Here is a 13,104-nt window from a genome sequence, read left to right as displayed (position 1 = left end):
GGCCAGGAGACTTGTCAACCTTTAGCCCCATTAGCTTGCCCATCACAACCTCCTCAGTGATAACAATCATCTTAAGGTCCTCACCTGTCATAGCCTCATTTCTATCAGTCACTGGCATGTTATTTGTGTCTTCCACTGTAAAGACCGACCCAAAAAATCTGTTCAGTTTCTCAGCTATTTCCTCAACTCCCTTTATTAAATCTCCCTTCTCATCCTCTAAAGGACCAATATTTACCTTAGCCACTCTTTTTTGTTTTATATATTTGTATAAACTTTTACTATTTGTTTTTATATTCTGAGCAAGTTTACGCTCATAATCTATCTTACTCTTCTTTATAGCTTTTTTTAGTAGCTTTCTGTTGCCCCCTAAAGATTTCCCAGTCCTCTAGTCTCCCACTAATCTTTGCCACTTTGTATGCTTTTTCCTTCAATTTGATACTCTCCTTTATTTCCGTAGATATCCACGGTTGATTTTCCCTCTTTGTACTGTCCTTCCTTTTTGTTAGTATAAACCTTTGCTGAGCACTATGAAAAATCGCTTGGAAGGTTCTCCACTGTTCCTCAACTGTTTCACCAGAGTCTTTGCTCCCCGTCTACCTTAGCTAGTTCTTCTCTCATCCCATTGTAATCTCCTTTGTTTAAGCACAAAACACTAGTGCTTGATTTTATCTTCTCACCCTCCACCTGTATTTTAAATTCCACCATATTGTGATCGCTCCTTCCGAGTGGATCCCTAACTATGAGATCATTAATCAATCCTGTCTCATTACACAGGACCAGATCTAGGACCGCTTGTTCCCTCGTAGGTTCCATTACATACTGTTCTCGAAAATTTCGCAGATACATTCTATAAACTCCTCCTCAAGGCTGCCTTGACCGACCTGGTTAAACCAATCGACATGTAGATTAAAATCCCCCATGATAACTGCCGTACCATTTCTACATGCATCAGTTATTTCTTTGTTTATTGCCTGCCCCACCATAATGTTACTATTTGGGGGCCTATAGACTACTCCTATCTGTGGCTTTTTCACCTGACTATTCCTGATTTCCACCCAAATGGATTCAACCGTATCCTCCATAGCACCGATGTCATCCCTTACTATTGCCCGGATGTCATCCTTAAATAACAGAGCTACACAAGCTTCCTGACCATCCACTCTGTCCTTCCGAATAGTTTGATACCCTCGGACATTTAACTCCCAGTCGTGACCATCCTTTAACCATGTTTCAGTAATGGCCACTAAATCATAGTCATTCACGATGATTTGCGCCATCAACTCATTCATCTTATTCCGAATACTGCGAGCATTCCAGTAAAGTATACTTATGTTGGCTTTTATACCTCTGTTTTGAATCTGAACACCTCGATCAGTAACCTCTCCTAAGTTATATTTCCTCTTAACTTTTCTCCTAATAGGGCAGGATTCTCCGCTGCCCTCTGCCAACAGCAGAGTTCCCAATGCGGAATGAACAGGATCGATGCCCCTTTCCAATGCTCAGGTCCCCAACTGACGGAGGCCACCCACAATGCAATTCTTGCCCAGATCACCCACTAGACCACCCCGCCCAGCAGAGACCCCACCATAACACAGAAAGTCCATAACAGGGACCCCCCCTTGTAACAGAGACCCCCCGTAACAGAGATATAATGATATTTTAGATAAATAAAAATGCAATAATATTCTATGTAATTATCACATATTGTTCAAGAGACACCATATCTCTGGGCAGGGTTCTGAACAATGTGGAGGAGCAGAAAGATCTCGGTGTCCATGTGCATAGATCTCTGAAAGTTGCCACCCAAGTGGATAGAGCCGCGAAGAAAGCCTATAGTGTGTTAGCATTTATTAACAGGGGGATTGAGTTTAAGAGCCGTGAGGTTATGCTGCAACTGTACAAGACCTTGGTTAGACTACATTCGGAGTATTGTGTGCGGTTCTGGTCACCTCATTATAGGAAGGATGCGGAAGCTTTGGAAAGGGTGCAAAGGAGATTTACCAAGATGCTGCCTGGATTGGAGGGTAGGTCTTATGAGGAAAGGTTGAGGGAGATAGGGCTTTTCTCATTGGAGCGAAGGAGGATGAGAGGTGACTTAATTGAGGTGTATAAGATGATGAGAGGGATAGATAGAGTGGAAGTTCAGCGACTTTTTCCTCGGGTGGACGTAGCTGTTACTATAGCATAACTATCATGGTGGAAGATATAGGAGGGATGTCAGAGGTAGGTTCTTTACTCAGAAAGTGGTTGGGGCACTATGGTAGTGGGGTCGGACAATTTAGAAACTTTCAAGCGGTTATTGGATAGGCACATGGAGTGCACTAGAATGATTGGGAGTAGGTTGATTTGATCTTAGTTTCAGACTAGTTCGGCACAACATCGTGGGCCGAAGGGCCTGTACTGTGCTGTACAGTGCTATGTTCTATATATTCTATGAGAATGGCTTTCTCTCTATCTGCTGCATGGAGGATGCACACCCCTTCAATGGCAGGTTGGTCAGTGAATATAGCTGGTGCCCTCATACCTTGTGAGAGTAACGGTCATCAGATGCATGTTTGATCATCAGGTTCTTGACAATAGCAATAGCCTCGTGCCGAATGTCCCGAGACTCATTCAGTGCAACGGCTAATTCCCTCAGGAGAAATCCCACCAGGAAATGATTCTTGCAGAAGTCATCAGTGAGTGTGCACTCCAGCTGCAGATCTACACAGGAGACAAACAGACAAGACTTGCTTTAAAAAAAACAAAGGCAGGAAAGGGGCAGGTGGTAGTTTGAGTTCGGGGGTGTATGATTGTAATGTCTCACTCTGCAAATAAATGTTAGACTGAATAACCATTGTCTCTACTTGTATATTTCACCAACTGCCTTTCTTGAATATATCACCTTGTGCTAAGATAGAACAGAATTGTCATTGAGCAAATACCGAGTCCTTTTCACAGTATCAGTGCTGATTTGGAACTGCTGCTCTACAGTATGATGGATGCTGCATTGTATTAGCATATATATATAGTGTGCGTGTATATGGTGTGTCTGTTTGCATACGTACATTTGAATTTGAATTCATTCAAAGGGCAGCACGGTAGCCTTGTGGATAGCACAATTGCTTCACAGCTCCAGGGTCCCAGGTTCGATTCCGGCTTGGGTCACTGTCTGTGCGGAGTCTGCACATCCTCCCCGTGTGTGCGCGGGGTTTCCTCCGGGTGCTCAGGTTTCCTCCCACAGTCCAAAGATGTGCGGGTTAGGTGGATTGGCCATGATAAATTGCCCTTAGTGTCCAAAATTGCTCTTAGTGTTGGGTGGGGTTACTGGGTTATGGGGATAGGGTGGAGGTGTTGACCTTGGGTAGGGTGCTCTTTCCAAGAGACTCGATGGGCCGAATGGCCTCCTTCTGCACTGTAAATTCTATGATTCTATGAATCATGTATGTGTATATGTATCATTGTGTGTGTATATATATATATGTTACACACGTGTGTGTGTGTGTGTGTATATATATGTTTCACGTGTGTGTGTGTATGCCGCCACACTCCGGCGCCTGTTCGGGTACACAGGGAGAATTCAGAATGTCCAATTCACCTAACAGCAGGACTTGTGGGAGGAAACCGGAGCACCCGGAGGAAACCCACGCAAACAAGGGGAGAATGTGCAGACTCCGCACAGACAATATAGTGGTTAGCACTATTGCTTCACAGCGCCAGGGCCCCAGGTTTGATTCCCGGCTTGCTGTCTGTGCAGAGTCTGCACGTTCTCCCCGTGTCTGCGTGGGTTTCGTCCCACAAGTCCTGAAAGAATTGCTGTTAGTTAATTTGGACATTCTGAATTCTCCCTCTGTGTACTCGAACAGGCGCCAAAATGTGGCGACTAGGGGCTTTTCACAGTAACTTCATTGCAGTGTTAATGTAAGCCTACTTGGGAGAATTATTATTATTATACATACACACACGATATATATATGCGCTCATATATGCACAACACACTTGATATATAAAGGTTTGCACACTTGATATTCATATATATATATCTATATACACACACACTTGCAGATACATGCACGCACAAACACACTTGATATATATTACATTCATTTACACACATTTTATATATACAATCTGTACATTGTACGCAGAGGCACACTCAATATTCTCGCCCACACTGATCTAACAGTCAGATGCAATAAGTTTAACCCAAAGTTCTTTCTTTAAAGTGGACAGCTAATAAAAAGCACATCTCTGAGAATGAATAAAGAGTTAATGCTGATGAGTATTACTGCACCTTGGACCCGCAGAAGTCTGCTCCTCGCAAAGGAAATTGGCAAATTCAGAGGAATGAAGTGCTCGTGATTGCAGACTATTTGCAAAAATTCCAGTTTGTATTCAGTGAGTGCCTGTTGGGAGTGAGAGGGTGACAGGTGAGTATTAAAGAGTGAATGAACCCAATAACAGCCTGGTTTGAAAAGATGACCCATTTGGTTAAAGTTAATGATTCTGCATTTATCCTTATTTTACTGCTGTTCTTATTTAACGAGGCAGTGTCTACACAGTATCTGTAGACGCTCCTGCAACAATGGTGAATCGACTCAGGAGCCTTTATGTTGGAGTTTATTATGAACCTATTCCTCGCAAGGTGATGCCAGATAAATGATTGCATAATTTAAACTTTTAAAAAATGGTGCTTCAAAGAGTTATCAGGAACAAGCTGTGTCTGCTGCAGGATCTGGCGCAGCGGTCTCCGTGATCGCCCAGAGGACATTCGACTGCATCAAGCAGGGTATACAGACCCTTACATTAACCGACTCACAGGCCAGGTTGGCCACCTACACGGGGGAACGACTGGACATTGCAGAAACTACAATGACCCCTGTTGTTTATGGACGCCAGGAGGGGCGTTTCCCACTTATCATGGCGTGCGCCATTTGTGGTTGCAATGGCAGCACATCCTCCAAACAGTTTCTGGAGGGTTGACTAGGACGATACCCAGATGTATTCCAGCCCGGTTTGGGGAAAATAAAAGGGGCCGTAGCCCGTATCCAAGTCGAACCAGGAGCCACGCCGCGCTATTTTTGGGCGCGCCCGGTGCCTTATGCCTTGCTCAAGAAGGTAGAAGGGGAGCTCACTCGTTTGGAGAGTTTGGGTATTATCAGGCCCGTCCGTTTCGCTGACTGGGCAGCACCAATTATACCTGTAATGAAGCCAGATGCCACAGTTCGCTTGTGTGGCGACTATAAACTTGCAGTGAATACGGCTTCCCGACTCGACCGATATCCAATGCCTCGCATAGAGGATCTCTACGCGAAGCTTGCAGGCGGACTCTCGTTCATATGTAACGATTAATACACAGCGGGGCCTGTATGAATATACACGGTTGCCCTTTGGAGTATCCTCTGCGTGCGCTATTTTTCAACGTGTTATGGAGGGCATTTTGAGAGGTTTACCGAGTGTCTACTTAGATGACGTTTTGATTACAGGGACGTCGGAGCAGGAACATTTGGAAAATCTGGTGGCTGTCCTTAGACGCGCTTCGGAGGCTGGAGTCCGTTTACGTCGCACAAAGTGCGTATTTCAGGCAAAGGAAGTAGTCTACCTAGGTTATCGAGGGGAACGCGAAGGTTTGCACCCCGTCTCAGAGAAGGTGCGCGCGATTCAACAGGCCCCCGCCCCGACTGACACTTCGCATCTTCATTCTTTTCTTGGTCTCGTAAACTATTACGGGAAGTTCCTCCCCAACCTGGCAACTACGCTGGCCCCGTTGCACCTTCTGCGAAAGAAAAATCACACCTGGGTTTGGGGTCAGCTGCAAGAAACCGCTTTCCGGCGGGTAAAGCACCAATTGTCGTCGTCTGGGTTACTAACCCACTATGATCCTGGAAAGCCTTTGCTCGTCACATGTGATGCATCCCCGTATGGTATTGGGGCCGTCCTGTCCCACAAGATGGAGAACGGGGCCGAGCAGCCGATAGCGGTCCCAGGCGAGTTGCGGGCATTTTCCTCCAAGCTTTCCGAATTCAGCGTGGAAGACGGCATCCTCTTGTGGGGGACGCGTGTGATTGTCCCGGAAAAAGGACAGGAGCTGATACTAAGAGACTTGCACAATGGGCATCCGGGTGTGACCAAAAAGGACAGGAGCTGATACTAACAAAACTTGCACAATGGGCATCCGGGTGAGACCAAACTGAATGTTGGCCCAGAGTTATGTCTGGTGGCCAGGACTTGACACCGACATTGAGAAGGTGGCCCAAAACTGCTCCATTTGCCAGGAGCATCAGAAGCTTCCGCTGGCCACGCCCCTCCATCACTGGGAATGGCAAGGGCAGCCATGGGCGCACTTGCATGCGGATTTCGCAGGCCCTTTTCAAGGATCCATGTTCCTTCTATTAATTGACGCCCAGTCTAAATGGCTAGAGGTGCATAAGATGCTGGGCACAACGTCCTGCGCAACAATTGAAAAGATGCGTTTGCCTTTTAGTACGCATGGCCTCCCCGAGGTGCTGGTCACGGATAACGGCACTCCATTCACGAGTGAGGAGTTTGCGAGGTTCATGAAGGTGAACGGCATACGCCATATCCGCACTGCCCCTTACCACCCGGCTTCAAATGGGTTGGCAGAGCGCGCAGTGCAGACATTCAAACGAGGCCTAAAGAAGCAGTCTTCCGGATCAATGGACACGAGACTGGCTCACTTTTTGTTTTAGTATAGGACCACCCCCCCCCTGCCCCCCCATGCGGTGACTGGGGTAGCTCCCACAGAACTCCTAATGGGCCGGAGACTTCGCACCCACCTTAGTATGGTTTCCCCGGACATTGACGCAAAAGTACGCCACACATAAGAACGGCAGGGACAGGGTTTTTCTCAGCATCGGCCGATTCGGCAGTTTGTGCCCGGTGACCCAGTGTTCGTTCGGAATTTTGCTAGTGGTGCCCAGTGGGCTCCTGGCGTAATCTTTCGCCAAATGGGCCCTATATCTTACCAGGTGCAAGCCCAGGGTCGTCTCCAGCGCAAACATGTAGACCACGTTCGGTCCAGAAGACTATCCCTTCCAAAGATTCCCCGCCCCCGGAGCACATTGCTACAGCCACAGAGACCAGAGACAAGGGAAGGTAGTCCTCATAATCTTCCACTGGTGCCTCACTCAAAGCCTGCGCAAGTCGTTACAGAACCACGCGGAGATAGAGACACCGAGATGACAGAGGCAGCAGACTCTGACTCCGAGATGGAGACACAGGATGCATCAGAGGGGGAATCCTCGGGCCCACCGGCCGTGGATGTACAACCGTTATGCCGTTCATCACGGAAGCGCCGGTCTCTGTCTCGTTACACGCCGCCTGATCCAGCACCGCGTGCAAATGGTGTCCGGCCTGCGGCAAAACGAGTCCGACACCCTCCTTCGCCAGGGTCTTCGGTGGATTCCTTGGACTTTGGGGGCGGAGGGATGTTATAACCTGCCTGCTTACCATTGGCTGGGGACTAATGACAATCCCACAATCCTGTGGGAGTATGAGCTTCCCCAATGAGGGGGGCGGAGAAAGGAGTTGCAAAGACTCACGACCCTCTGGGTGAAAAGATTTCTCTTCGTCTCTGTTTTAAATGGCCGACCTCTTTTTTTTTTGACCGGGACCCCTAGTTCTAGATTGTCCCACAAGAGGAAACATCCTCTCCACATCCAGCCTGTCAAGACCCCTCAGGATCATATATGTTTCAATCAAGTCATGTCTTACTCTTAAACAATCAAGTCATGTCAAACTCATAAATGTTTGGGATAATGGGTTAATTAAGAGGGTTCCCTAGGGAGTAGATAATTAGAGACATTGTGTTCAGCTTAGGAAAATAATATACTTTATGGGAGGAGCCAGGGGTTCAAGCAGACAGGTGTTGAGGTTGCAGTTTAGTTTTAGATTGAGATGTGAACAGACAAGAGGCTATGCTCTCAATCCATGTCAATTTGAATCTGTCTGTGAACAGATTAGCTTCTTCTCTCAAAACAGTGAGTCAAAAGAGTTTTCCTATCAATAGAACAGCCATGTCTGGAAAGGATGGTATGTTAGCCAGTTGTTTGACTCGGGTAAGAATCTGCAGCTGGTTCCTGAAGGATCTCTCTTTCACAAAGTGGTTCATCCAAGACACCTCTTTACAAGTATTCCTGAGTCTGCTAACTGTATTTAAAAGTAGATTGTGACCCGAGATGGGGTTTGTTTGCATGGAGATAAAGAAAGCAGTTTGAATTGTTTCATTGTATTGGTAAACATTGTTTAATTGGGTTGGATTGGATTTGTTTATTGTCACGTGTACCAAGATACAGAGAAAAGTATTTTTCTGCGAGCAGCTCAACAGATCATTAAGTACACGAGAAGAAACGGGAATACAAGAAAATACATAATAGGACAACACAACATATACAAAGTAACTACAGAAGCACTGGCATCGGATGAAACATACAGGGTGTAGTGTTAATGAAATCAGTCCATAAGAGGGTCATTTAGGAGTCTGGTGACAGTGGGGATGAAGCTGTTTTTGAGTCTGTTCGTGCATGTTTTCAGACTTCTGTATCTCCTGCCCGATGGAAGAAGTTGGAAGAGTGAGTAAGCCAGGTGGGAGGGATCTTTGATTATACTGCCCGCTTTCCCCAGGCTGGGGAAAGCAGTATTTAACCGATAATTGAGTTATTTGTCTTTAAAGTGAGCAATACGGTGTTCGTTATAATATACCAATTCCTTATTTGTGAGTGGAATCACTCCTGGAGCTAAGTATCGTTTCCTCACAACCTTACAAATTAATAAAATATTGGGATTTTCTGTCCAGTATCCTAAGAACTGAGGGGGTCTGGTCCGAGATCGTAATACTATTCACTTCTTTTAAGATGCCCGGATGAAATCCATCAGGACCCAAGCTTTTGTCAGCTGCAGCTCCAGCAATTTACTAAGTATCACTTCTCTGGTGATTGTAATTTTCCCGGAGATCATCCTTCCTTTCTATTTCCTGGTTTAGAGCTGCTTCTACCATCTCTTAGTTTTCCATTATCAATTATCCAGACTCACTCCAGCTTTCATGTCCTCAGAACTGCCTTTATTTAAGTCTCAAAACATAGTCTCAGACCCATCCCTCCCTCCCTCAAATTGAATGTATAATTCAGCCATATTATGGTCACTGTTACCTCAGGGCATCTTCACTGTGAGATCATTGATTAATCCCATCTCGTTGAACAACACCAGGGCGAGCATATCCTGCTCTTCAGAATTTGGCGTTCTCAGAAACTGTCCTGAAAATATTCTATGATCTCCTCACTGAGGCTACCTTTCTGACAAACGCCAATTATTTATTCTGTTATGTTTTTGCCTACCTTGTGGTTACTGTTAGGAGGCCAGTATAGAACTCCCACAAGTGACCTCTTGCCTTCACTATTTTCATCTCTGCACAAACCATTTTCGTATCCTTTCTTGCACTTGGGTCCTCCCTCTTGTGCTAACACCATCATTAACTAACAGAGCCACCCCTCCACCATTTCCTGACATCCTGTCCTTCCTAAATATCCTGTGTCCTTCAATAGTCAGGTCTCAATCCGCGTCCGTCAGCAACCATGTCTCCGTAATGGCTATCAAATCGTACTCATTTATTTTATGTGCATGATCAGTTGATCTCTTTTGTTTTGAATGCTACATGTATTCGGTCATCGAGCTTTTAGTTTTACCCTAATATTCATTTTCTTATCTCTAGTCTCATCTGTTGATTTACTGTTATCGTTGTTCTATCTCTCACGTCATGGTCTGTTTTTCATTTTTGCCTTTTCTCTGCTCGTTGATTTATCGCATCTTCACAAATTTGACCACTTTTCCCCTCTATTTAGTTTAACTTTCTCTGCTTCCCTAGTTATGCGGCTCGCAGGAATACCGGTGCCAGCGCAGTTCAGGTGTAGGCCGTCCCACTTTCCCCACAGGCCCCACTTTCTCCAGTGTTGGTGCCAATGACCCACGAAACGGAACCCACTTCTCCCACACCAGCCTTTGAGCCACGCATCCATCTCTCTAATTTCATTTTTCATATGCCAATTTGCATGTGGTTTAGGTAATAATCCAGAGACTATGACATTTGAGATTATGCTTCTTAATGCTCAGTGCGAGGTCCCCTACTTTGTACAGCCTCTTTCCTTGACCTGTTTATGTCAATGGTACCTACATGAACCACGATGACTGAGTCTTCCCTCTCCCACTGCAAGTTCCTCTCAGTCGCAAGCAGATCTTCTGAGCCCTGGTACTGGGCAGGCAACCACAGCCACTGGACTCATGCACTTCATGGTTTCAATCTCTCTGACCATGCTATCCCATAGTACCGCTACATTCCTTTTTGCTCCCCTCCTCGCCCCCCATTTGAATGGCTTCCTGTACCGCGGTGCCATGGTCAGCCAGCTCATCCACCCTGCAGTTCCCACTCTCATTCAAACAAGCTGGAACAAACAGCAAACCTGTTGGACAATTGTAAAGGATGACGCTCCTGTGCTCTTGCCCTCCAAGTCCCCTAAGCTACCCTCACCCTCAGCCACATTCTCCTGCCCCTGACCTTTGAGCAAATCAGAATACCCTGTCCTAAGAGATGCGTCCTGGTACGAAGAATACAGGTAATGTCTTCACTCCCTGATGTGCCGCAGCGTCTGTATTTCAGCCTCCAGCTGATAAATTCTGAGCCGAAGGTACTCAAACTCCACTTGCTACAGACATGTTTGCCCTGGATCAAACTGACATCCAGGGGCTCCCACATGCTGCAGCTGCGACACGTAACCAGTCCCGCCATCTTTAATGTATTCTAATTAACTAGTTAATTCAATTATATATTTCACTTTTATTAAACTTACCACCAGTTGCTAGACTATTTTGAACATTAGGAATAGACTAAACTGTGGTCACCAGTTACTCACCAAATTATTACCTTCGTCTCCTTTAGCAGAGTAAGCAAAAAGCAAAAGAACACCTATTTCCTTCCCTTCCCTTAATTACCAAACTCCCACATTCTATTCTAAGTCACACTTCTTGCAGTACGTTTTACCCTAAAGCACCTCTTTCCCTACTATACACTGAACTCCCTCTTTGAACCAAATTCCCAAATACACTCGCTTGTCCTCTGTCCCCCTCATGTTGAAGGCTCCCCTCACTGACTGTGAGCTCCTTACTGAGTCATTGCAGTGTAGCCTTGCCTTTAAGAAGTCAGGTTTGATTCCAAGGTAGTACACTCTCACATCGGTGTTAAAGGATATAAACTCTAGTCTCTCTCCAGAGAATTTGAGCACACAGTCCAGATGGACAGCACAGAGAAAGTGACCCGGGGGCATAGATTTAAAGTGAGTGGTAAAAGGATTAGAGTGGAGGGGAGGAAAATGTTTTCACCCAGCGGCTTGTGGAGGTCTGGAACTTGCTTCTTGAAAGGGCAGTAGCGGCAGAAACCCTCAACTCATTTGAAAGGAGTCTGGATGTACATCTCAAAAGCGTAACCGCAGGACTACAGACCATGGGCGGGATTCTCCGATGTCACGACAGAGTCCCCACGCCGTCGTGAACGCCGTTGAGTTTCACAACGGCGCGAAACGGCCCCGATCGCGATCCATTCAGGCCCCGAAAATGTGCTAGGAGCGGGGCCGTGAGGAACCCGGGGGGGCATGGCGCGAAAGCAGTGTCGTAAGCGCGCGATGCCCGAATGACGCCGCACAGCGCCATGAATGGCGCGATCCGCGCACTGAAGGACCCAGGAGGAGGACAAGGAGGAGAGATGGCTGAGCCCCGACGAGCCGATGGCTGAGCCCCGACGAGCCGCACTGAGGTTCCGGGACACGCACCTGGACACCCTCCTCGATGAGGTTGAACAACGAAGGGCCACCCTCTGCCCAAGACGTGGGCATCGCCAGCAGTCCAGCATGGTGAGGCGTGGCTGGCGTGACGTTGGCACCGCTGTGAGTGCCGTGGGGCACCCCCCCCCACCCCGGTCCGGGGAGCAGTGTAGGAAGAAGCTGCACGACCTCACTAGGGCTGCCAGGGTAAGCGCCACGAGGGTGCTGTCGCCCACACTATCCACCATCGCAGAGACACTCACCTCGGTTGGGCTAATAAGTGATGAGGCTCCCGGGTCACGGTCTGGTGTGCACCACATAGCTGAGCCAGTACAGCAGGTGGAGTTTGGAGCAGCTGAGGGGTTGGACGGTCGGAGGGCAGCCCAGGCCCAGCAAACAGCTGCCGCCCAGACAGTTCCCGGGTTCCTGGATGTACTTGACCCACCAGGACATCCGATGCATGTGGATACCCAGGGACAGGTGGCGTCCGCGGTGGAGGCAATGGGTGAAACGGTTTCAGCCATTGGTCAGGTTCTGCAAGGCGTTGGGTTTCACATGCACGCGTCATCCATGGCCCAGGAGAGGGCTGCCCCCTCACAGGTAGCCATGCGCCAGAACCAACACGACATTGCCGCCGCTCTCCGGGCCCTGGCCGAGTCTCACCATGGCATGGCCCGGACCCAACAGGCCATGGCACAGTCCCACCAGTCAGTCGCAGAGAGCACAGACCGCCTGGCGCACGTGATGGATGGCGTAGCGCACTCACAGGTTGAAGTAGCACAGTCCCTGGCAGGAATGTCGTACTCCCTGGGCTCCGTCTCTGCGAACATTCGGACCATGGTCGATACCATTGCAAGCCTCCAGGACTGGCAGCACCAGGTGTCGGTGATGCGACGGAGCATGTCTCCGATTGCATCTCCGTCCGACAGTGAGGCCCGGGGGCCACCGGGCTCCCCGAGGGAGGAGGAGGTTCTGGGGTCTGTCTTGGTACCTCCAGCAAGGGACGTCCCAACACACTCGGCCTCCCCCCGTTCCGTCCCTGGCGCATCTGGTGGGCAGCGGGCAGGACAGGGTGGCACCACGCCATCCAGCACGCCCGTCGAGCAGCCTGGCCCATCGAAGCCGGGCCGCCACAGGAAACGCGTGCCGACGGGGAGCCATGTCGCAGGGCGTGATTCTCAGCAGTCCACCTCCACTCCTGCTGTACCATCTGGGGAGACACCTAGACGTAGTGGTAGGGCCCGTAAGGCAAAGAAGTTAGAAATACAGTAAGTTGGCACGGGTGCAGGGCACAGTTTAG

General features: G+C 48.2%; 1 protein-coding gene across 3 annotated transcripts in view; it reads right to left on the bottom strand.

Moving 5' to 3' along the window:
- dock11 (dedicator of cytokinesis 11) overlaps positions 1 to 13,104 on the bottom strand; it is a 386,085-nt gene that overhangs the window by 187,923 nt on the left and 185,058 nt on the right. For all 3 annotated transcript variants that reach the window (XM_072505033.1, XM_072505034.1, XM_072505035.1), the window contains exons 30-31: positions 4,274 to 4,385; positions 2,525 to 2,703 (exon numbers count right to left, since the gene is read on the bottom strand). In XM_072505033.1, coding sequence (XP_072361134.1) covers positions 2,525 to 2,703; positions 4,274 to 4,385 — 291 coding nt within the window. The remainder of the gene's footprint in view (positions 1 to 2,524; positions 2,704 to 4,273; positions 4,386 to 13,104) is intronic.

Source organism: Scyliorhinus torazame, chromosome 5 (assembly GCF_047496885.1).
Source record: "Scyliorhinus torazame isolate Kashiwa2021f chromosome 5, sScyTor2.1, whole genome shotgun sequence".
Lineage (NCBI taxonomy): Eukaryota > Metazoa > Chordata > Chondrichthyes > Carcharhiniformes > Scyliorhinidae > Scyliorhinus > Scyliorhinus torazame.
This window is presented reverse-complemented; position numbering and strand designations above follow the sequence as displayed.